The sequence below is a fragment of the Cherax quadricarinatus genome, chromosome 36, assembly GCF_038502225.1.
Source record: "Cherax quadricarinatus isolate ZL_2023a chromosome 36, ASM3850222v1, whole genome shotgun sequence".
Classification (NCBI taxonomy): domain Eukaryota; kingdom Metazoa; phylum Arthropoda; class Malacostraca; order Decapoda; family Parastacidae; genus Cherax; species Cherax quadricarinatus.
The window spans coordinates 22912491-22937700 of NC_091327.1; the positions used below are offsets into that span (position 1 = coordinate 22912491).

General features: G+C 40.7%; 2 protein-coding genes across 4 annotated transcripts in view; one reads left to right on the forward strand and one right to left on the reverse strand.

The window, feature by feature from the left end:
- The window catches only part of LOC128691380 (uncharacterized), a 265540-nt gene extending 254881 nt beyond the window's left edge, over positions 1-10659 (forward strand). For all 3 annotated transcript variants that reach the window (XM_070091570.1, XM_053780227.2, XM_053780228.2), the window contains exons 10-11: positions 2631-2877; positions 4133-10659. In XM_070091570.1, the coding sequence (XP_069947671.1) occupies positions 2631-2877; positions 4133-4845 (960 nt within the window). In that variant the 3' untranslated portion in view covers positions 4846-10659. The remainder of the gene's footprint in view (positions 1-2630; positions 2878-4132) is intronic.
- Positions 10660-12463: 1804 nt separating this feature from the next.
- On the reverse strand, positions 12464-24136 carry LOC128691381 (C-type lectin domain family 2 member D3; the record flags this gene model as incomplete). The annotated part of the gene is given in 4 exon segments (XM_070091571.1): positions 12464-14155; positions 17471-17579; positions 18773-19023; positions 24005-24136. Coding segments are annotated over 4 exon segments (699 nt in total). The 3' UTR covers positions 12464-13889.
- Positions 24137-25210: the final 1074 nt, after the last annotated feature.

Below are 25210 nucleotides of genomic sequence, written 5' to 3' on the forward strand. Positions count from 1 at the left end.
GGCAAACAGTTCTGTCTGAAGGGTAGAGGCCCAATTATCGATGCGTGCTCCAAATTCTTTAAGAGAGCCATCACCCTGTACGACAACAGCAGCACTACCAGCTGCACCAGTGGACTGGTGAACAGAACCATCAACGTAAATAATTTGCGAGAGTGTGTGCTGTGTGACTAAGTTATCAATACAGCTTAAGGCATCATGTTTGGCTTCAAGGCGAAGTTTTGGTTGTGATTTAAGAAGTAGTTTGGGGGGAAATGGAGGAATGGTAGTTTGGAATGGGGTAATATCCCATGGAGCGGAGAAGAGCCGCTGTTGCCTTACTTGACATAGATCATGTATCTGATTCATGCGGAGGTCGGTTCCAGTTTTTTCGATCCATCTGGAGGAGTGTTCACCAGTGCTGAGGAAAGTTTGTAGGACTTCTGTGCAAGGGTTTGAATGGGCTTGCCTGAGCATATTAACCCCAATTAGGATATTTTTTTCAGTAACACGATCTCTGATGCTTGGAATATCAAGTTCTTTTTGCATATTTAAAATTTTGGCAGTACGAGGGCATCCTAAAATGATCCTCATTGCTTCGTTCTGCAGTTTTTCCAGCCCTCCAAGCTTCCAGTCAGACACAAGAGCAAGTAGTGGCGCAGCATAATCAACCAATGATCTAATATAAGCAAGATACATCATTTTCACAATTTTAACATTAGCACCATACCTGGGGTGAAACCCAGCCACAACTCTAAGTGCTCTGTCTTTCTTTGTATTGGCGACAAAGTCTTGTTACAACAGGTCCAAGTAGTGGAACCTCAAAGCCTAGATACCTGTTTACCTGGAGACCTGGAGTTTACCTGGAGAGAGTTCCGGGGGTCAACGCCCCCGCGGCCCGGTCTGTGACCAGGCCTCCTGGTGGTTCAGAGCCTGATCAACCAGACTGTTGCTGCTGGCTGCACGCAAACCAACGTACGAGCCACAGCCCGGCTGATCAGGAACTGACTTTAGGTGCTTGTCCAGTGCCAGCTTGAAGACTGCCAGGGGTCTGTTGGTAATCGCCCTTATGTGTGCTGGGAGGCAGTTGAACAGTCTCGGGCCCCTGACACTTATTGTATGGTCTCTTAACGTGCTAGTGACACCCCTGCTTTTCATTGGGGGGATGTTGCATCGTCTGCCAAGTCTTTTGCTTTTGTAGTGAGTGATTTTCGTGTGCAAGTTCGGTACTAGTCCCTCTAGGATTTTCCAGGTGTATATAATCATGTATCTCTCCCTCCTGCGTTCCAGGGAATACAGGTTTAGGAACCTCAAGCGCTCCCAGTAATTGAGGTGTTTTATCTCCGTTATGCGCGCCGTGAAAGTTCTCTGTACATTTTCTAGGTCGGCAATTTCACCTGCCTTGAAAGGTGCTGTTAGTGTGCAGCAATATTCCAGCCTAGATAGAACAAGTGACCTGAAGAGTGTCATCATGGGCTTGGCCTCCCTAGTTTTGAAGGTTCTCATTATCCATCCTGTCATTTTTCTAGCAGATGCGATTGATACAATGTTATGGTCCTTGAAGGTGAGATCCTCCGGCATGATCACTCCCAGGTCTTTGACGTTGGTGCTTCGCTCTATTTTGTGGCCAGAATTTGTTTTGTACTCTGATAAGTTTAAATTATTTTTCATAGCAGTCCAGGAACTTTTTACCAGCACCTTGTATTTGCAAAAATATTGGCAAACACATTTGTTATATGGTACCAATATCTAGTTCGTGATTAGTATTTGTTAGCATATTAGTGGCTTTGTACTTAACATCATAATTTTAATCACATATTGTAAACATTGCTCTCGAAATTTCTGTGCAAACTGCCCCTTTGTAAGCTGTGGCCCCTGGCAAGTACTGCTGACAGACATGCTGAGATTAGTACCCAGGCTCACAAGTGGCTCTTAAAACATATTTCCAGTTACTACCGCTCTTGTAAGAAATTCCTAGCTATACACGAGTTAAGGATGTACTCACAGATGACCCCAACCTACGATTCCCCAGAAATGTTGGCCAACTGTGCTGGTAGGAAACCGGGGTCTTATCTCACTGCGGGTTTGCCTGGATCTAGGCGAATATCCACAGTACTTTGGGAAGCCTCTTAAGATGTCGTCTCCAGGCCAAGTGTATTTGTAGGAACCCGAGCAGTTTGACAAGGCACATCTTACTGTGTTGGAGTTTGAATTTCAACTGAGAGCTGGTGTTTGCCTCTTCGTTTGAATTTTTGGGTTGCCAGTTCTCCCTAGCTATTATATGCCTATATTAAAGGCCTAATCCTACCTTTAAGTTCCTAGGACCACATTAATTATATCTATGGTTAGTTACTACTGTATATGCCTACCTAAACCTTCCTAGAAGGGTAAATATATCAAATATTTTGTACGGTCACTAAGTGTGTGTTAAGGGCTTGTAAAGCTTATGTACTGTGAAATGATTCGTGGAACATTTTTGGGCGTTATTTGGTCTCCCAGTAAGTTCCCACAATTGCAAAGTAATAAAATCTTTATCTAAATAGATCATGGTTAGGATTGACTCAGAGTATGTTCTATATACACTACTTAATGTTACCCTGTTCACTAAATCCATTTCTTGAAATACTGGTGTTTACAGACTTTCTTTCCTTCAGACAAACTGTGGACCAGGGGATGATGATCTTCTGGGATTTGGTAAAAGGAAAAAGCGTGCACTGAGTGAGGTGAGCTTCACTACAGTTGTGCCTTCAAGTATACTTCCCTCCTTGGGCCCTCCCTACCCTCCCCCTGTCATTACCTCTACCTCCACAGTGCCATCAACATCCATCAGCCATTCCCAGAGACGCCATGAGAATACTACCAACTGGGAGAGGAACTTGACTGTCAAAGTCAAAATTCCTAGTAAGTTGAAAGACTGTTTGCATTGATGAATAAAACATGCACAACACTTAGGGTTTTTCATTGCCCAAACATTTCTGCAATGAAGATACCCAAATGTTGTACAAGCTTTATTCATCATAAAGGAGATCAAACCACTTCTATTCTCTGCAGAATGTCACACGAGTTTAGCACTTCTGTTTAATTTCTTTTTTCAACGAACCAGCCGTATTCCAATAAGGCAGGGTAACCTAAAAACAAAGTTTTTCTTTTTAAATTTAGTAATTTATACAGGAGAAGGGGTTACTAGTCCTTTGCTCTCGGCATTTTAGTCACTTCTTAAGACATGTATGACTTGGAGGAAGAATTCTGTTCCACCTCCCCATGGAGATAAGAGGAAATGAAGAACTATTAAAAAACAGAAGAAAAACCCAGATGGGTGTATGTATATATAAGCATGCACATGCATGTGTGGTGTCTACTAAGTGTAAGTAGAAGTAGCAAGATATACGTACCTGTTACCCTGTATGTTCAAGGCAGAAAAAAGACTCCAGCAATCCTACCATCATGTAAAGCAATTTTCCAATTTAAAAAAAAGTTTATTAAGTGATGCATGTACAGTCAGTAAGACTAAAACCTTGCCAGCCTTCAAGAGGGATGATACCCTGATGTTAATTAAGGGCTCTTGATCCAATGAAATGGATCAAGTATGTGGTACATGGTGTCATTAGTTTACATACTGTACAGATCCTACAATGCCTGGGGGAATGGAATGTATTCAGACTTGATTCAAGGAACTGCTGCACATATCCAATTTCTTTGATCAAGAACCCCTCACCAGCATCAAGGAACCTCCCTTGAGGGGTGCATACACTAAAGCATGTGTAAGTGCATTATATACACCATGTAGTATAAGAACATTATGTACAAGATATAAGTAAGTTGTTTGGAGATCCATTCATCATGACAATGTAAGAATACTGTCACAACTGTCATGTGTATTGTATTTAACATAAAAGGGTTCAGCATTCCTGAATCATAGCAGTTACCAGAGATTTGTTCAATGCACCAGCTGTCTTCCCAGAAATAAGGTGACCTCTTCCCCCCAAAAAATCAGTTATTCACTTGATCACTAACTTCCCAGAAGCATGCTGATATCATAATTTAGATGACCCCTCAAACTCTAAAATTTACACTTGCTTTGTTCTGCATTAATTTTTATAGTAACAAATGCTCCAAGAAATGCTGATTAATGTAGTTATAATCGACTATTTTACAGATGAGGTCCAACAGGAGTCCATTGAAGCTCAAGAGTGTCGTCTTTACTTATTCATCACCTTGGGAGTGGCTGCAGTTTTCTGTTTTGCATCCATTATCTTCGTGGTTTTTATTCTGTTACGTGGCAGTACAAAGGAGGCATCCACAGCCACTCCTGTAGCATCGACAAGAGGACAGTCAGGACCAATATCACCTTTATCACCAGAGTCAACATACTCAAGCTCCCTCTCAACAGAAGGCTCGTTAACTAGTATTTGTAGTTCTCCTTTATCAAATTTTCCTGTTCCTCCTACAGTCAGACATAGAAAACGTCAAGTTAATGCTGAACTTTTGAAAGTTTTTGACACTGAACATCAATTTCCCTATGGTAGTTATTATCCCGGAATGTTAAACTACTATGGCTACATGGTGGTACCTCGCAGATCAAGAGAAAGGTTTAGTGAGAAAAAGTCCCTTCGAGCACTTAAGAGAGAGCAAAAGAGACATTTGGATGAAGCAGACTTCTTGTGTCATTGTAGCAATAAGCAATGTGGTAATAATGAAGACTCCACAACAGATAATCACAAATCAATCATCAGAATATCAACTTCAGGATCTGACACTGGATCATCCTCTCTCATCCGCCCTCCAAAACCTGTACCAAGAATGCAAAAAAATAACAATGAAAATCTCTACAGTGAAATTCCCCTAAGTAGTATACCAACCATGGTCTAAGAAAGTGTACTACAGTTTTAATGCCAAAAACTTGTACATGTATATATGATGTGGCTTTAGGGAACATTTTGTAGTTGTATTCATAGATTAGACTAAAACTAGAAATATGAAAAATCTTACCCTGCAGGGTCTTCCAAAATACCTCACAGGTACAGTAACTCAGTAGATCAGATTTACAGTACCAGATTTGGGAAAGTGTAACCAATTCTGCAAATTATATAAGAGTAGAACAGTGTGACCCCTAGCTGTGCTTGGGGACCTGCAGGTATTGAATAGCATCACTGGACAAAATACTGTGCTCTCAAGAACATGATGGAGCACTGCAATAAGTAGGTTCTTCTCAAATCACCCTTCAGTGACTGTTGCAAATTTTTAATTTAAAACACATTCCTGAAAACAATACTACTGAAAAACTATGGCTTTAAAAATTCTGCCCCCTCAAGGGATGTTCTTTAAATGTCAGTGAGGGGCTCTCAGTCCAAGGAATTGAATCCAGCTGCACCTTCCTAGGATTGAACCAAATTGCCTATTTTCTGCAGGTGCTGTATGACTCCTATGGATTTAGCCCTTCCTGCCCCCTCTCCCCAAGAATGTAATTCTGCAATTTAGAATTTTGATTTTTCATAAGTAAGAACTTACTATGAAAACTGTTCGTGAAAGAAATAAGCTTTAAACGGGTAAAGTTCATAATACAGCATCTACAGTAGCTTTAAGTAATTTGTAAATCAGAGTTAAAAATATTTGATATTTTTTCAAACGATTTTTTATACAGAATATGTAGGCAAGTGGTAAAAATAAAGACGATCCAGTGAAATCATTCATGGTAGTGCTCCACCCAGTGGGCCTTAGAGTACATAGCACAGTGAGAAAAATTACAGCTGATATAGGGTATCTGGTATGGGTAGTCAGCTATTCATATGCCAAGTAGAGCATTGCTGGAGGCCTACTAGTCCATGCTGGGTTTCCTTTTTTTAAAGACTTGCTATGGGAATCAGAGTAATGTATCACAATTTTGTTTTATGATGCTAGTTTGAGAGGACTCAAAACACCTGCATTTAATTCTGTCATTTTTCTTTAAATAATAGTGATAATTGTGTTCTGGTGCTGTATACAAGTCATCGTCCCCTCTACAGGCACACTTGTGTTCCTGTATGAGCAGTTTCTCCAATATAAACCTGGCCACATCTACCACAGAGAATGCATCCTTAGGGTTCTGTGTAAGGTGTGGTAGTCCTTGTGAGGTCTAATGGGTTTTGTAGTATTCACAGTAATGTTGAGTTGGATTTATATAGTATAGGGGCCAGTGTGTTGGCTGTGGCACTGATAGACAATATATGTTTTTGATCAACATAGGTATAAGCTTTTGGCACTAAGGTTTATCATATCTGCATATCATATCACATTGTGAGGGAATTTTAAGTTGCATTTATTTGCTTAGTAATCCTGATCATCCTGAGGTAAGTTGTCTTTGTAGATTCTAAACACCCATAGGAAAAATTCAGTTAACACTCCTTGGTTTTAATGATGTGGTAGATAGAAACAAATTAAGTCATCTTTATTATTAGGCTTGCAGTATGTTTTGGTATATCCTTTTGCCTAGTGAGGTGAACATACAAAAAAAGGCAATGCATCATTAACTACTTCCTGCAGGCAACTTGTACACCGAGTGATGTCAAGTAATAATGTTGGAAAAAAGGTTTTACAATTACCTCCCCATGATACACACAAAGTAGATGGGATATGCCTTAATGCCAAGAGCCTGAACAACTGTAAATAAATATATATACTGTATTGTGTACCAGCACTTTAGCCAATGCAGTGACCTCTGTACTATGCAAATCCAACATCAGAGTAGATGTGGTTACAACCCATACCCTCCAAGACATCACAAGGACTGCCACACCCTTTGCAGAACTCAAGAATGAAGTTGACAGCATTCCCCTGTGGTGGCTTTAACAGAGTTTGCATCAGAGAACTGTGTACACGAACACAGGCAAGACTGTAGTTTACACCACCACACGCCCATTCCAGCATCATAGCATAAGACAGTCAAGCTACCGTTTCAAGAAAACAAATTGAAACTTAGATGCTTAGTCGTCTATGATGAAACTAACACTATAAAACAAAATTGTGATATGTTCACATTGGTAATTTGCATCATATACATCTAGGAAAAGGAAACCCAGTGTGGGCCAGTAGGTCTCTTGAATGCACTATTTGGCATATGTACACCTGACTACCCACTCCAGATGCCCTGTACAAGCTGTAATTTTCTGACTGCTATGCACTTGGTAAAGTGCACTCATGGGTGTAACATTGCATGTATGTACTGTACTACTAAACTTGTCACTGTATTGTCTCTACTGTTTCAGTGTAACTTCATAAGTGTGTAACTAAAATGTAATTTTTAATAGTGTTTTCTACCAAAATTATATTTTCACCTAGCATGGCTTCACCCCCCACTACTCATCAAACACTTGTCTGATATTTTTTAACAAACAACTTCAGTACCCTAAGTTTTATTAATACAATAATGTATAATATAAGAAATTATAATACAATAAACTGATCACATCCAAGAACTGGTATACAGTGGAACCTCTACTTGCAAGTTTAATCCGTTCCATGGCCTTGCTCACAACTGGATTTGCTCATTTGCAGTAAATTTTCCTTATTTAAATTAATTGAAATGCAATTAAGCCGTTCCAGTGGAATTCTGTACTTCAATAATTTCGCTAATATCAACTCTATGGCTTATTTATCTATCACTGTTCATCTAATATGACATAAACAATAAAAATAACATAGAAACCTGATATATACTCTAGAATGAATAAAATGTGGCATTATATATGTGGCAGCGGCAGCGGCCGACGAGTTTGGACACAGGACAAAATACTCCTTCAATATTTCGTTAACAACTCTATGGCTTATTTATCTATCACTGTTCATCTAATATGAAATAATAAACAATATAAATAACATAGAAACCTGATGTATACTCCAGAATGCGTAAAATGTCTCTGTAATAGGTGGAGGCGGCCACAACCACCCCCCTTTGTTGTGGTAAACACTGCCATCTAGCGACGGCCTTTTGAAGTAGTCTATCATTATAATTATGTAATACATTATTATTATATATGTATTATTATTATTATACGTATTACAGTGGACCCCCTCATAACGATCACCTCCGAATGCGACAAATTATGTAAGTGTATTTATGTAAGTGCGTTTGTACGTGTATGTTTGGGGGTCTGAAATGGACTAATCTACTTCACAATATTCCTTATGGGAACAAATTCGGTCAGTACTGGCACCTGAACATACTTCTGGAGTGAAAAAATATCATTAACCGGGGGTCCACTGTATATTATTATTTTTGTACACTATTATATTATACTACTATTATTATACATATGTTTATTATTATTATTACGTTAAGCATCTTTCCATCATACATTGCCCAAGTTTCAATAAGATAGTCTAACAAACAAATAAGATACAATTCCCTAGATCAAGAGGTGTGCTCACTTATGGAAATTTTGCTCGCATATGGAAGCAAAAAATTGACAAATCGACTGCTCGTATTTGGAAAAAACTCGCATGTGGATGCGTTCACAAGTAGAGGTTACACTGTATGGCAAAACCTTTAATTAACAGACAAGTAAGAAAGAGAGGGTATCCAGTAAAACCAACTGTCCTGTAAATAAACAGTGATATTTTTGAATGATGAGAACAGTAATTAGCATTTCTGTAGACTGTCCATTAAATCTGAAATCAATTTACCTGATGGACTAGACACTGTTTCTTGTTCAGATGAATTTTATCAGAAGCTTCACTGCATTTACATATTACATGTGGGAAGAATAAAAACATAGGTCTACTGGCCCAAATAAGACAGTACAACTTGAGTAGGTCTACTGGCTAGTGAGGTAAGGTCTAGTTACACTCAAATACTGTAAATCCTGTGCAACAGTGGAGAGGAGGTTGTATGATGAGCCAAAAGTCCATTACATCAAAATTTTTAAATTGATTTTTCATGACTAACAAACATTCAACACAGCTGAATTGGTCTGTTGTAAAGGAAGCCTACCAGACACTTGCTACCACTGACACACACAGCAGGCAGTGGATGTGGTCCATTATACTAAATTAGTGCAATCAAATATTTTGTAGTATCTGAAATACATTACATAGGGACTGCTATATTAAAGGGTTTACCATATTAATTAATTTGTAAAACTTATAGGTCTTTGCTTTATTATTATAACTAAGCACTAAACCCACAAGGGTCATACAGCACTGAGGTATTTGCTTTAACAATGCAGTTTATTACTCGTGTTGCCAAACCAATATACAGTGGACCCCCGGTTTGCGAAGTCATCGGTACCCGATAAATCCGGTATCCGAAGCATTATATCGCAAAAAATTTGCCTCGGTTCACGTTACAATACCCAGTACACGATACGATTCGTACGAGACGTGTCCACGTGTGGCCTGAACTGCCCCATGTGTGCCAGTGTTTACAAGCCAGCCAGTGCGCGCGCATCTAAGGATACATTCGGTACATTCCATATTATCACTGTTTTTGGTGCTTGTTTCTGCAAAGTAAGTCACCATTGGCCCCAAGAAAGCTTCTAGTGCCAACCCATTGAGACCAAGGGTGCTAATGACTATTGAAATGAAGAAAGAGATAATTGCAAAGTATGAAAGTGAAGTGCGTGTGTCGGACCTGGCCAAGTTGTATAGTAAATCCCAATCAACCATCTCTACTATAGTGAGCAGGAAAATGGCAATCAAGGAAGCTGTTCTTGCAAAAGGTGCAACTGTGATTACAAAACAGCGATCGCAAGTGTTAGAAAACGTTGAGAGACTGTTATTTGTGTGGATAAATGAAAAACAGACAGCTGGAGATAGCATCTCTCAAGCGATCATTTGTGAAAAGGCTAGGCAGTTGCATGAGGATTTAATTAGAAAAATGCCTGAAACTAGTGGTGATGTGAGTGAATTTAAGGCCAGCAAAGGTTGGTTTGAAAGATTTAAGAATCGTAGTGGCATACATAGTGTGATTAGGCATGGTAAGGCTGCCAGTTATGTTGTGCGACAGAAGTCCAGTGACTCTCAAGCTGGTCCTAGTGGCATTAAAAGAAGAAGGGAAGTAACCCCAGAAAAGGACTTGCTACCTGAAGTCCTAATGGAGGGGGATTCCCCTTCTAAACATTAAAAACTTCGACACTCTCCCCTCCTCCCATCCCATCAATCATCACCAGATCTTTATTAAAGGTAAGTGTCAATTATTCTATTGTGATTATTCTATTGCATTAAACTTAATATTTCATGTGGTAAGTTTTTTTTTTCATACTTTTGGGTGTCTTGCACGGATTAATTTGATTTCCATTATTTCTTATGGGGAAAATTGATTCGCTTTCCGATAATTTTGCTTTACGATGAGCTCTCAGGAACGGATTAATAACGTGAACCGGGGGTCCACTGTAATATATAAAATGTGTACCATAACTACACACAAGTTCTTGAATTATCTATGAAGAAATTACTGAAGTTGTTTAAGAACTCCACATTAGTTTCTCAGGACAGATTTACTGGTTATGATCAAAATGTTTCGAGACTGCTTTTCATTACAGTACATGATTATTATTATAATCAAGGGGGAAGCGCTAAACCCGGAGGATTATACAGCGCCTGGGGGGGGATGTGGAAGGCATTCAGGCTTAATTCGGGGAACTGGAGCACAGATCCAATTCCCTAAATCAAGAGCCCCTCACCAACATCAAGGAACCTTCCTTGAGGGGACTACAGTACATGAATACTAAGGGCTACTTAAGTAAAATATTGTACATTTGAGAACATGTTTGGTGCCTGTGTAGAATGTGAGATAGTGCTACTATTACTGTAGTCTTATTACCTATTTGTAGCTACAGGATCAGAGTCAAGTTTGTGATATCTTGTCTTTGGAACCTCTATTTGTTCATTTCATAATTGGGGTCTTGGTACACTATAATTTTCCCTGTCAAATAGTAACTCAAAGGTTTTCTTTTTGCATGTCAAAGAAGCAATGAGAAACTCTGATGTTCTGAAATAAACTGGAGTCAACAGGCTCTCAGAAATGACTATTTTATGCAGCACTTGAAATGTGTGATACCATCTAGTGAGTCAATTCAAGATACAATATGCTTATGTTAAAATAATGCCTCTTATTTTTGCAATCCAGTCTTCATAAGTGTCAGCATGTTGCCTTATAAGCTGTGATAATGTAAAGTAAGGCAATGCATTGATCTGAAAGTATTTGGTCTCGAAATTTTTTAATCGTTGAGTATTTATAAAATATGATAAGGATATATTTTTTCTCTTCATTAATTTGTAAGCAGATCATTTTATTGTAAACATTATGCAAAGTCACCATTACATAAGATGTTTAAAAGATAATCCTCACAGGGCACTCCACCCATGGCATGCAGCAGAACTGGTACCTTCCCCACTTAATGAAACTGTTTTGTACTTGTGGAGACATTGGACACCATCCAGTGGTGCAGGCATATGTTTTAAGTGTTTAGGTGCACCAGATCTGGTCATTCTTTCATATTACTTGAGGTCTCTCCTTCCTATAGGGGTCGTATCACCCCTCACTGTCCAACTGCTACTTAACCTTGGTCTCCCATTGTTTGGATGCATGACATGCATATGGTTTAATGTTGGGTGCCAGATGAAAATAGTGGGGTTCTCTAAATTACCTAGAGTGGGTCTCTGGAGGTGTGAAATGTCAGTTAAAAAAAAAACTGCCTAAACCATTCTTGCATTCTATGTACATTCTTCTTGGTGCAAATGAATGGGTTTTTCACCAGTATTGGTGGAGGGGAGCTGGTAGAGGGGCCACCTGCTTCTCAGGGCAGCATTTTTAACCAGGTTTTCCAGTGTTCTGTTCTTTTCATAATTTATAGACTGTTGCCCCAAAGTAGGATCACTCAGCCCCACCATGATTATATGCACCAACATATCACCAGAGGCAACTAAATTCACAATCTAATGCACTCTGTTGGCATCTATTCACAAAAGTCTTGAAAGCAAGGCTTGACATTTAAAAATATTCATTTTCAGGGAAGGAGGCTGGGTGCCCTGAGGCAGATCAGTACTACTACTACTACTGCTGTTGTACACCAGTAAGTGCTAACTGGGTTATTAGGCTCACTATGAGGTCTTACTGTTGCTGGGAACATCTTATTAAAGCTGCAGGGTGAGAGCTCAAGTTACTGATGTCACTTAGCCAGCATCTTGCAGGCCCTCTTCCTGTTTTGAATCTGCCACATCCTATTCGTGCATGGTAGTCTGAGGGAAGAATAAACACAGCCAAAGTAGACACCATTAGTCACACGTCTAAAATATAGAGAGCAAGGCTAGCTAGGCACCTGCCAGTGTTGTTCAAGTTTTAATATAGTGCTTGGTGAGATTATCCAGTTAAAACATGACAATTTGTTTACAGCTGTTATATAAGTGTACAGATTATATAAGGGTGACATTGTATATTTCATATTTATTGTAGATGCAAGTATCGACTTTTAATGTTATTACTTGTTAGTCAACTTATGATCCAATAAAATACTTTTTCACATGTGAAATTTTATTGGCTGCATTTAAACAGTTTATTAATAATACAAAATACTTGTAAGTTACCTGCAAATATTTCCACCATAATTGAAGTGGATCAAGTGGATTTTATCACTTGCCCAGTCTGAGACTGACAGTACATGACATACTACGTACTTAAAAGTGGGTAACATTCTGTGCCTTATGACCACTTGAACTGGTATATCCTGTTCCTGCCACCACTAAAACCAGTGCAACATCTTGCCTTACAGCATGAAACCTAGCAATACATATCCATTAATTCATAGTAAAAAATATTTATTTTCTTTGTCATATTTATGCTACTCGTATGTATTTTAGGTTCAACAGAAGATACACAAGAAAACTAAGGAAACAGTGCATTTTTTTCATTTTTAAAAAATAGTTAAAAAAAAAACTAAATGAATAAAAGTTAAGAGCAAGCTCTACTGTGCTTATCTTTTTGTCTAAAAATAGTTCTTTCAATCCCTTTATTTAGCTACAGTGGCTGAGTTCCTGGCTTATCTCCTAAAAGAATGTTACTTTCAGCCTTCCATACGAGTCAAAATGCAATACTTTGGTCAAAAGTCTTACTGGAAGTGTAAATAGCCCCTCTGGTAGATACTCCAGCATGGGACTGTCAACAATTTTTTATAAAATATCCTATAGCACTTACATAGAAAATAATGCCTCTAATCGAATACAAGTTAAAGAATATTACTAACCCTAAGTGCTAAATCCAAGAGGGGGTCATACAGTGTTGGAGGATTAGTAATCCAGGATAGCTCCAGAAAGTCAAGGAGCAACTTAGTTCCATTGGGGTCAGTTTTACATTACCCAGGGTGCAACCACGAGTTATTTACATTTAGGTAATACAGGCAGCAAGTGTCAGAAGACTTGCTTATACATCTAGCCCCACCTAAGATTTGACCTGACTTTATGGCTGAGAGTCAAATACTCTACTACTTGAGCTATGAAGTTCCTCACTAAGGGAAGATACAGCAGTTGTAACACTATATATAGACTACATCTAACAGAAGAGGTGCAGGATACTCTAGAAAGGATATGCAGAAGCCTCAGTGAAAATCTCTGTGGGGCACAAAGAACAAGACAGGAAACATACTGTATTGGTATTTGGTTGATCCTGGTTATATGATTGCTTGTATCCTTCATGTGACTAAGATAAATGTCATTATTTATAAACATTTCTCTAGGCATATCTTGATACTGGTGAGAGGATCTGGATCCAAGGAACTAGAGCTACCCTTCCTTGGAACAAACCTGATGGTCTTCCACGTCCTAGTCACTGCATGACCTATGGGTTTATCGCTTACTCATTAAAATTTTATAAGCATTTGTACCACTGAATAGCTCTCTACAGTACTGTACTACCATTACATTTACTATTAGTCCAGTAGTGATGCTCAGTGTCTCTGGTGTATCTTCTCCAGCAGCTCACAAATGTAGTATTTCTCAAAACCACACTCGTCTGCATAGTAGTAGTAGTCCGAGGCCTTGACCTGGAATGTGAGCGAGAGACAGCGCCCAGTAGTAGTGTTCCCAGGGATCACTTTCCGTCCCAGTGAATCCTCTCTCGTCCAGTAGAAAGGATCAAGGGTTACCTCTTTTCCATTATACACCCATCGCCATGACATTCCTGGGTAAAGTCCACCAATCCAGTAACTGTATCCTGTAAAGGATGAAAAACACAAGAAACAAGCAATGATAATTCTTATAAAAGTATTTTTTATTTCATTTTCACTGAATGCATATTTCAGAATTAAATAAATTATTTTTGTCAGCAAAATGAAATCATGAATAATAAATCGTGTGCACATAATGCCTAGTTAGCCACAGCTTTTGGGGCCTTAATGCTAATACTGTAGCCCTTTCAGGGAGGGTGCACTGATATCTGTGAAGGGCTCCAGATACAAAGAAATTAGAGCTACACTTCTTTCTCAGAATAAACTTGATTCCTCCCAATCCCCAGTCACTATATGACCCTTATGGACTTACCACATTCCCCTTGAATATAAAAATTTTGCATTTCAACAAATTGCAAGTAATTGCATATATACACTAGTTCTATCAAAACTGAAATATCAATAAAAATATATCAGAGGACTTGATAATTTGCAGTTAACTATGGCAGAAAATTAAGAAAGCTAATCGCAAAATATTCACCTACACTGCTTAATCCTAGACAACATTAAAGGTCTCTGTAAGATAAGATAAGAGATAAGATTTCGTTCGGATTTTTAACCCCGGAGGGTTAGCCACCCAGGATAACCCAAGAAAGTCAGTGCGTCATCGAGGACTGTCTAACTTATTTCCATTGGGGTCCTTAATCTTGTCCCCCAGGATGCGACCCACACCAGTCGACTAACATCCAGGTACCTATTTGCTGCTAGGTGAACAGGACAACAGGTGTAAGGAAACGTGTCGAAATGTTTCCACCCGCCGGGAATCGAACCCGGGCCCTCCGTGTGTGAAGCGGGAGCTTTAGCCACCGGGCCACTGGTCAGAGAAATAGCAAACATCGAACTAAGGCTAAAGGAATCTTCTAGGAGTCGGGAATTACGGGAAGAACTAAAAGCCATAAATGAAATCGAAGGAAACCCAAAGTATTTCTTTTCTTATGCCAAATCAAGGATGAGAACAACATCCGGTATTGTGCCGGGCCACGGGGGCATTGACCCCTGGAACTCTCTCCAGTTAAACACCAGGTAAAGTTATTTGAAAGATGGACAATGCCTAAATAAGGAAACAGGCAACAAGATTAGTAATAAATAAAAAAAAGGCACAATACCAAGATTAGTAATGCTGCACACAGTAAAATAATGCACTTTTTTCTTAATTCAAATTCAAAGTTTCTCTATAAGGATTACAATGCTGAGTTTACAGAATTTGGTTATTGTGTGGTTTGCATGTAGTAAAATAATGTTTACAGAGTGTACCACTAGAACACCTAGCATGGCTAGGCATTTCGGGCAGACTTAGTTTAATTCTTAATTTTAAAATATTACAAATTATGAGGTAAGTTTGTATTATGGCTAAGTGACTAAATACTAGTTTGTGAGTTTAGCAATGTGAATGCTTTTGTTTTGGCACAGTACATAGTTTCAGTATTGGAGTATCACAGGTTTCATTATTTTAAGATTGAGATTAATATTTCTGTTTATGGTCAAATGGGTGAGTGAGTGTAAGTGTGAACCGCCAGGTGGTATTCGTGTACTTAGTTGACGGGGTGTATCAGGGAGATAAGATGTTTTCTAATGGTAGTTTTGAAGGTGATGAATGTGTCTGCAGTTCTAGAGTTCTCAGGTAGGGTGTTCCAGATTTTAGGGCCTTTGACATACATTGAATTTTTGTAAAGGTTTAGTCAGACACGGGGAATGTCGTAGAGATGTTTGTGTCTGATGTTATGCCTGTGGGTTCTGTAACAACTATCAAGAAAGCGTTTTAGGTCAAGGTTGATATTAGAATTTAAGGCCCTGTAGATGTAGATTGCACAGTAGTAAGTGTGGATGTACTGAACAGGGAGTAAGTTTAGATGTATGAAGAGTGGGGGGGGTGTTGCCAGGGATGGGATTTAGTGATTATTCTTACTGCAGCTTTTAGTTGGGTTATTATTGGCTTTAGGTGTGTTGCTGCAATTTATCCCCAAGCACAAATAGCATAGGTGAGGTATGGATAAATAAGCGAGTGATATAGTGTGAGAAGGGCAGTTTGCGGCATGTAGTATCGTATCTTGGAGAGAATCCCAACCGTTTTGGATACTTTTTTGGTTATATGTTGGATATGGGTGCTGAAATTCAGGTTGTTGTCAAGGTATAGGCCTAGGAATTTGCCCTCATTATGTCTGGTAATTAGAGTGTTGTCAATCTTAATGTTAATTTGTGCATCTCCTGCTCTGCTACCAAACATAATATAGTAGGTTTTGTCAGTGTTAAGCGTAAGTTTATTGGCTGTCATCCAAGTCGATATTTTGATCAGCTCCTCGTTAACAATGGTGTTGAGGGTGGCAAGATTAGGGTGAGAGATGACACAAGTCCTGTCGTCAGCAAAGAGAATGGGTTTCAGGTGTTGGGATACGTTTGGAAGATCATTGATGTATATGAGGAAGAGCAGGGGACCAAGGACACTTCCCTGCGGAACTCCAGTATTAAGTGGCCGTGTTGCTGATGCTGTGTCTTTAATGGTGAGATACTGATACCTATTAGTAAGGTAAGATTTGAAATAAGCAAGCGCATGGCCTCTTATACCGTAATGGTCAAGTTTGTGGAGTAGGATGTCGTGGTCTACTGTGTCAAAAGCTTTTCTTAGGTCAATAAAAATTCCTAGTGGATATTCCTTATTTTCCAATGCTGTGTTAAGCAGATCTAGCATTTTTATGATTGCATCATTAGTGCTTTTATTTTTCCTGAATCCAAATTGGCAGGGGTTGAGTATGTTTTGTGCCGTTATAAATGAATATAGTCTCCTGTGCACGGGTTTCTCAAAGATTTTGGATAGCAATGGTAAGTTAGATATTGGCCTATAGTTGTTTAAGTCTGTAGGGTCACCACCTTTATGTATTGGTGTAACCCTTGCCATCTTGAGTAGTTTCGGGAAGGTGCTAGTTTCTAGTGACTTATTAAAAAGTAATGAAATAGCATGCGAAAGGACATGGGCCGCTCGCTTGTACAGTAATGGTGGGACATGAGACAGATTCCCTGAGTTATTTTTAAGTGACTTTATAATCTCGGTGACTTCCATGGGCTCAGATGGTGCAAGATAGAAGGAATTTGGGAAATTCCCATCTAGGTAGTCCCCGGCATGGGCATTGGTATGTGGGATTTTATTGGCGAGATTAGATCCTATGGTTGATACAAGGTCAAACCAGGAAGGATAAAAGGCAATACAGAAGTTCGAGTTCCATCCCTCATTCCTGTACCAGAAGCAACAAAAACAGTGGTTATAGGATCCACCTGTTGTAGGTAGTAAGACAGTGTTGGAGACCTACCTATGACAGAGGCAGAGGAAGAGAGGTGTTGGGTGAGAGCCACAAACTCACTCCTGGTTATGGGTTCAGCTAGCTTGGCTCCCATAGTTTCACACGAGTCACTTGCATCCTGAAAATCAAATTATAAACTATAAAATAATTAACAGGGAAAAATCTGCATTTGAAAACTTTTTACAATAAACAAATTAGTGAAAAACTGTAAAAATAAAATAAAATGCTTAATTTATGTGCTAGGTCTGGACAGTAACAGCAGAATTTAAACATTATGAATTAATGCTAGTGAAGGGTTCTTGATGCAAGGACTCCAAGCTATGCATTTCCTTGGCTCATACGTGATTGCCTCTCATGTGCTGTATAACCCCTACCAGTTTATTGCTTCAATATGAATATACTGTGTTATGCTTGGGGAAGAGCTGAAATGTAAGGATCATACAGTGTCTGGGGAATAGGTGGTAATCATATTTGATCCAAGAAAGAGTAGGGTTACTACAATTTCTTGGTCCAAGAGCCTCACCAGCATTATGGTACCCCCACCCCCATCCCTAAAGAGTATCCTTTTTAAAGCCCACCCCTAGCTAAAATATATTATCACTCCCAGGGTGCAACCCACAACTAACATCCTGATACCTATTTACTAAGTGAACAGGGGTATTACATGTAGTGAGATTTGATCATACATCTTGCCTGCCCAGAGTTCAAACTCAGGATCGAATGGTCATGCCAACTGATTTGCCCACGGATTCAAAAGCTACTGCTGCTTTCGGTAGCGAAGGGCTCTTGGTTCAAGGATTTGAAACTACCCTCCCCTCCCTTAAATGAAACCTGATTGTCTCTCATTTCCCAGGTGCTGTATGAATGCTAAAATAAATGAGCTTCCTTTCTCATCTCCACAAAACAGCAGGGTGTAGATGAATGGTTCAGAGAACCGACATGTTGCAAGAGTTGCACATGTCTAATTTATCAAAACAGCAGGGTGTTTTGAGACGTGACATACCATGGTTGATGCGAGGAGCGACAGGTAAAGTGTAGGATGCGACATATCACGAAAGATTCGAGGTGTGGCATAGAAGGGAATGTGCAAGGTAACACAGAAGGGTACATGCAAGGTGTTACAGAGAAGGGTTCATGTAAAGTGTTACGAAGGGAAGGAGTACGGCATTACACAAAAGGAAAGGTGCAAGACATTACACTGAAGGCAATGTGCAAGGAGTTACACAGGGCAAGATGCAAGTTGTTATATACAGGGGAATGTGTGAAGTGTAGCACTCCAGAGGTAATTCAAATTGGCACAGTTGACAATACCTTCCAGTGTAAACGAAGGCCACGCCACACAGAGAAGTGATAGCACCTGTCACCAATACGGGTGAAGTTGGAGGCCAGACAGGAGTCTTCTGAGGGGGGTGAGGCTGTTCCCATCTGGTTCAAACTCCCACTAGGATGTAGGCTTGTAGGAAGTGAAGTTGACCCCACCTGGTTCACTCCCCCAGTTGACTGCGGGGCTGAGGTTGGCGAAGCTGTCCCCAATCGGTTCACACTTCCACTAGGCTGCAGGTCTGAAAGCAAGAGCATTTACAAATGTCATATTGGATTAAAAAAACATTACCCGCTGAGTCATAATCACTGCATGCATTTACCATCTGAGGAATCGCAGGCACTGTATAACTGGATACCTTACGCAGTCAACAACCTGCTTGAACTATTCTGTGCCGATAAAAGGAGATTGACCAGACAGTCCCTTGGTGCTCTGAAATGGACAAAAATCACTAAAAATCACAGGGACCTTTAGTCCTTCACTTTGATAGCCAAATCTTGTCTGACTTTTGTTCTTGTTTCCTGCACAATTCATTCTTTATATGACATCCTCTTAGTATCTGACACGTCATGGTTGTATGTTCCCTGTTCCTTCTATTCTCTAATGACACCAGTGCTGTATAGCCCTTGTGGCTTAGCGCTTCTTTTTGATTATAATAATGGCCCAAGGCCAGACTCGTGGAACCCCGTGTTCATCAAGAACTGCAAGAAGCCCCTATCAAATAGTGAGGATATATTACCAAAAACAACTGGTGGGAGCTCCATTGTTGGTGCTAGGGATGATAGAAGTAAGACAGGGAAACATGCACCAACAGGGAATACAGTCACAGAAACCCAAGGCAAACGGAAACCAAGCCTGTGCACATACTATGCACTTGGTATCTGCTGGCATGGGAAATCTGGAAAAACAGATGGGACACGCAACTATGACCACCCTAGAAAATGCCATGCCCATATGACAACAGGAAAATGCAAACTCCCTTCCTGTAAGCTTTTTCACCCTGAACTGTGTACCTCTTCAGTACAGGAAAGACTGTGCTATAACTTAAATTGCCAGGCATACCATCTAAAGGGGACAAAAAGATACAAAACATCCAGGCCATGGGAAAACCTGGGTAGCCACAGCCACTCAAGAGGGAGAGGTTTTTTAGTGCCAGGAAGGAAAAAAAACTGGCAGGAAATGGCAGAAATCGTACACCAAATCCAGTCATTCCTGGAGTGGAACCACAGTCTATGGCCTCCACTCCAAACCAACAGATACAGATACTAATGCCAGAAAAAAAATCCCCCCCCCCCAGTACCAACAATACCACCAGTCCGATAACATTCTTCTTTGCAAATATACAGGGTCTAAAGCCAGCAACAAACAACAAAATACCTTTCATCCGTGGACTGCTTGCAGAGGCAAAGGCAATGTTCGCGGCTTTCACTGAGACCCGCATAAAGGATCACTTGGACAACGAAATATGGATCCCAGGTTACATTATTATTATAATCAAAAAGAAGCGCTAAGCCACAAGGGCTATACAGCTCCCAGGTTACAACCTATACAGATGTGACAGAGTGAACAGGCAAAAGGGGGGGGTTGGCCTGTACATTGCAGAGTCACTTGTTTGCACAGAACTGCTTAATGCCTCAAATGATGTAGTGGAAGTTTTAGCAGTAAAGGTCGAGAACCAAAATCTACTCATTGTGGTAGTCTACAAGCCTCCGGATGCAACATCCCAGCAATTCCAGGAACAGCTGTTAAAAATTGACCACTGTCTGGAAAATCTTCCAGCTCCTGCACCCAACATCTTGCTCCTGGGGGATTTCAACTTAAGGCACCTAAAATGGAGGAATATAGCAAATAATATTGTTGCAGTAATAACACCAGGAGGCAGCTCTGATGAAAACTCACACTCACACGAGCTTTTAAATCTCTGCACAAAATTCAATTTAAACCAGCAAATAATAGAGCCTACTAGACTGGAGAATACACTAGACCTCATCTTCACTAACAATGATGATCTGATAAGAAATGTCACCATATCAAAAACAATATACTCAGATCACAACATAATTGAGGTTCAGACATGTATGCGTGGAGCCCCAGACCGACATAATGAGACTAGTCACGAGGGAGCATTCACCAAATTCAACTTCAATAACAAAAACATAAAGTGGGACCAAGTAAACCAAGTCCTAACCGATATAAGCTGGGAAGATATACTAAGCAACACAGACCCCAACTTATGCCTAGAACAGATTAACTCGGTGGCACTCGATGTATGCACAAGGCTTATTCCTCTAAGAAAAAGGAGGAGTAGATGTAAAATAGAAAGAGACAGGTGCTCCCTTTACAGGCGACGGAAAAGAATAACAGAGCGGCTAAAAGAGGTCAATATATCTGAAATGCATAGGGAGACACTGGTCAGAGAAATAGCAAGCATCGAACTTAAGCTAAAAGAATCCTTTAGGAGTCAGGAATCGCGGGAAGAACTAAAAGCCATAAATGAAATCGAAAGAAACCCAAAGTATTTCTTCTCCTATGCCAAATCAAAATCGAGAACAACGTCCAGTATTGGGCCCCTACTTAAACAAGATGGGTCCTACACAGATGACAGCAAGGAAGTGAGTGAGCTACCCAAGTCCCAATATGACTCAGTTTTTAGCAAGCCGCTAACCAGACTGAGAGTCGAAGATCAAAATGAATTTTTTATGAGAGAGCCACAAAATTTGATTAACACAAGCCTATCCGATGCTATCCTGAAGCCAAATGACTTCGAACAGGCGATAAATGACATGCCCATGCACTCTGCCCCAGGGCCAGACTCATGGAACTCTGTGTTCATCAAGAACTGCAAGAAGCCCCTATCACGAGCCTTTTCCATCCTATGGAGAGGGAGCATGGACACGGGGGTCGTCCCACAGTTACTAAAAACAACAGACATAGCCCCACTCCACAAAGGGGGCAGTAAAGCAACAGCAAAGAACTACAGACCAATAGCACTAACATCCCATATCATAAAAATCTTTGAAAGGGTCCTAAGAAGCAAGATCACCACCCATCTAGAAACCCATCAGTTACACAACCCAGGGCAACATGGGTTTAGAACAGGTCGCTCCTGTCTGTCTCAACTATTGGATCACTACGACAAGGCCCTAAATGCACTAGAAGACAAAAAGAATGCAGATGTAATATATACAGACTTTGCAAAAGCCTTCGACAAGTGTGACCATGGCGTAATAGTGCACAAAATGCGTGCTAAAGGAATAACAGGAAAAGTCGGTCGATGGATCTATAATTTCCTCACTAACAGAACACAGAGAGTAGTCATCAACAGAGTAAAGTCCGAGGCAGCTACTGTGAAAAGCTCTGTTCCACAAGGCACAGTACTCGCTCCCATCTTGTTCCTCATCCTCATATCCGACATAGACAAGGATGTCAGCCACAGCACCGTGTCTTCCTTTGCAGATGACACCCGAATCTGCATGACAGTGTCTTCCATTGCAGACACTGCAAGGCTCCAGGCGGACATCAACCAAATCTTTCAGTGGGCTGCAGAAAACAATATGAAGTTCAACGATGAGAAATTTCAATTACTCAGATATGGTAAACATGAGGAAATTAAATCTTCATCAGAGTACAAAACAAATTCTGGCCACAAAATAGAGCGAAACACCAACGTCAAAGACCTGGGAGTGATCATGTCGGAGGATCTCACCTTCAAGGACCATAACATTGTATCAATCGCATCTGCTAGAAAAATGACAGGATGGATAATGAGAACCTTCAAAACTAGGGAGGCCAAGCCCATGATGACACTCTTCAGGTCACTTGTTCTATCTAGGCTGGAATATTGCTGCACACTAACAGCACCTTTCAAGGCAGGTGAAACTGCCGACCTAGAAAATGTACAGACAACTTTCACGGCGCGCATAACGGAGATAAAACACCTCAATTACTGGGAGCGCTTGAGGTTCCTAAACCTGTATTCCCTGGAACGCAGGAGGGAGAGATACATGATTATATACACCTGGAAAATCCTAGAGGGACTAGTACCGAACTTGCACACGAAAATCACTCACTACGAAAGCAAAAGACTTGGCAGACGATGCACCATCCCCCCAATGAAAAGCAGGGGTGTCACTAGCACGTTAAGAGACCATACAATAAGTGTCAGGGGCCCGAGACTGTTCAACTGCCTCCCAGCACACATAAGGGGGATTACCAACAGACCCCTGGCAGTCTTCAAGCTGGCACTGGACAAGCACCTAGAGTCAGTTCCTGATCAGCCGGGCTGTGGCTCGTACGTTAGTTTGCGTGCAGCCAGCAGCAACAGCCTGGTTGATCAGGCTCTGATCCACCAGGAGGCCTGGTCACAGACCGGGCCGCGTTGGCGTTGACCCCCGGAACTCTCTCCAGGTAAACTCCAGGCACCTTTCAAGGCAGGTGAAATTGCTGACCTAGAAAATGTACAGAGAACCTTCACGGCGTGCATAACTGAGATAAAACACCTCAATTACTGGGAGCGCTTGAGGTTCCTAAACCTGTATTCCCTGGAACGCAGGAGGGAGAGATACATGATTATATACACCTGGAAAATCCTAGAGGGACTAGTACCCAACTTGCACACGAAAATCACTCACTACGAAAGCAAAAGACTTGGCAGACGATGCAACATCCCCCCAATGAAAAGCAGCGGTGTCACTAGTACGTTAAGAGACCATATAATAAGTGTTAGGGGCCCGAGACTGTTCAACTGCCTCCCAACATACATAAGGGGGATTACCAACAGACCCTTGGCAGTCTTCAAGCTTGCACTGGACAAGCACCTAAAGTCGGTTCCTGACCAGCCGGGCTGTGGCTCGTACGTTGGTTTGCGTGCAGCCAGCAGTAACAGCCTGGTTGATCAGGCTCTGATCCACCAGGAGGCCTGGTCACAGACCGGGCCGCGGGGGCGTTGACCCCCGGAACTCTCTCCAGGTAAACTCCAGGTCCAGGTAATAATGACACCAGTTTCAGTTTTCTTAATTTTTTCCCGTAACTCATTTCAATTAGTTTTTTTTTTAGTACAGTATTAGTGAGGAGGGGATGGGGAAGAAACAAGCAGTGACAGGTAAAAATATACCAGGTCTAGCCTGGACTAAAAGCAAGATGACCGTGGGAGGAAGCATGACATGCTCTGGCATACCCCAGCTATCCATCTGTCTTGTATGACTCGTACTTGATGCACTGACCTGGGCTATGTAAGATGATGTTCTCCAACCTAGTCAGTCTTACATGAAGAGCCTCTATTGCTTCAGCCATCATGGTGAGAGCTTGTTGCACCGCCACCGGCACTGGTAAGGTGCTGCTGCTCCCAAAACGATCTAAAAAGAAAAAAATTATTTAGTCACACTGAATGAACCATAAAGATCTAAAACTTTATGATTATTATAATTTTATTCAGGCACTACCATAATAATGCGTAAATCTCTGGACATTAGAGCACTCCAGGATGATTTGAATAGACTGACGCAATGGTCGAAGTTGCAGATGCAGTTTAATATTGACAAATGCAAAGTTCTAAATGTTGGACAGTTAAATAACCATGCCACATATAAACTAAATAATGTAGATCTTAATACTACCGATTGCGAAAAGGATTTAGGAGTTCTGGTTAGCAGTAATCTAAAACCAAGACAACAGTGCATTAGTGTTCGCAATAAAGCTAACAGAATTCTTGGCTTCATGACTCAAGAAATCGTAATGACACGATTGCAAACAAACCATACCCCCGGCCGGGATTGAACCCGCGGTCATAGAGTCTCAAAACTCCAGCCCGTCGCGTTAGCCACTAAACCAGCTAGCCACAATAACATTCATCCAACTAGGTATATTTCTACACCATAGGAAGGTTAGCACAGGCACCACTGTGACCACAAATGCAAGTTTTTACAGACGAATCTCCAGCTAGCGTGGCCGTGACGAACTCTAGCTAGAGTTCGTCACGGCCACGCTAGCCAGAACTATAAGCATAATATAGACATGACTTAGCTGGGGTTCCTGGAGTTGTCTTGTCCAGTCGCCTGATTCTCAAATTATGCAGGAATGCACATCCAACAATTTGAGAGGTGTCAACCCAATTTTAACCTCTAGAGCACAAAAATTCTTCACATTATTAACGTCTTACTCCATTCAAACAAAATGGCGACTCTCCTGTCTGCGCAGGTCTAGTTTCCCATTTTCCATAATATACTTCTTTTAAAAATACAATATAGGGGATCTATTTACCTATAAATTACCGTATTTCCAGAAAATATATACAGTATTTTCCACACTTGGTTAGGCCTCATTTAGACTATGCTGCTCAGTTCTGGTCACCGTATTACAGAATGGATACAAATGCTCTGGAAAACATACAAAGGAGGATGACAACGATGATCCCATGTATCAGAAATCTT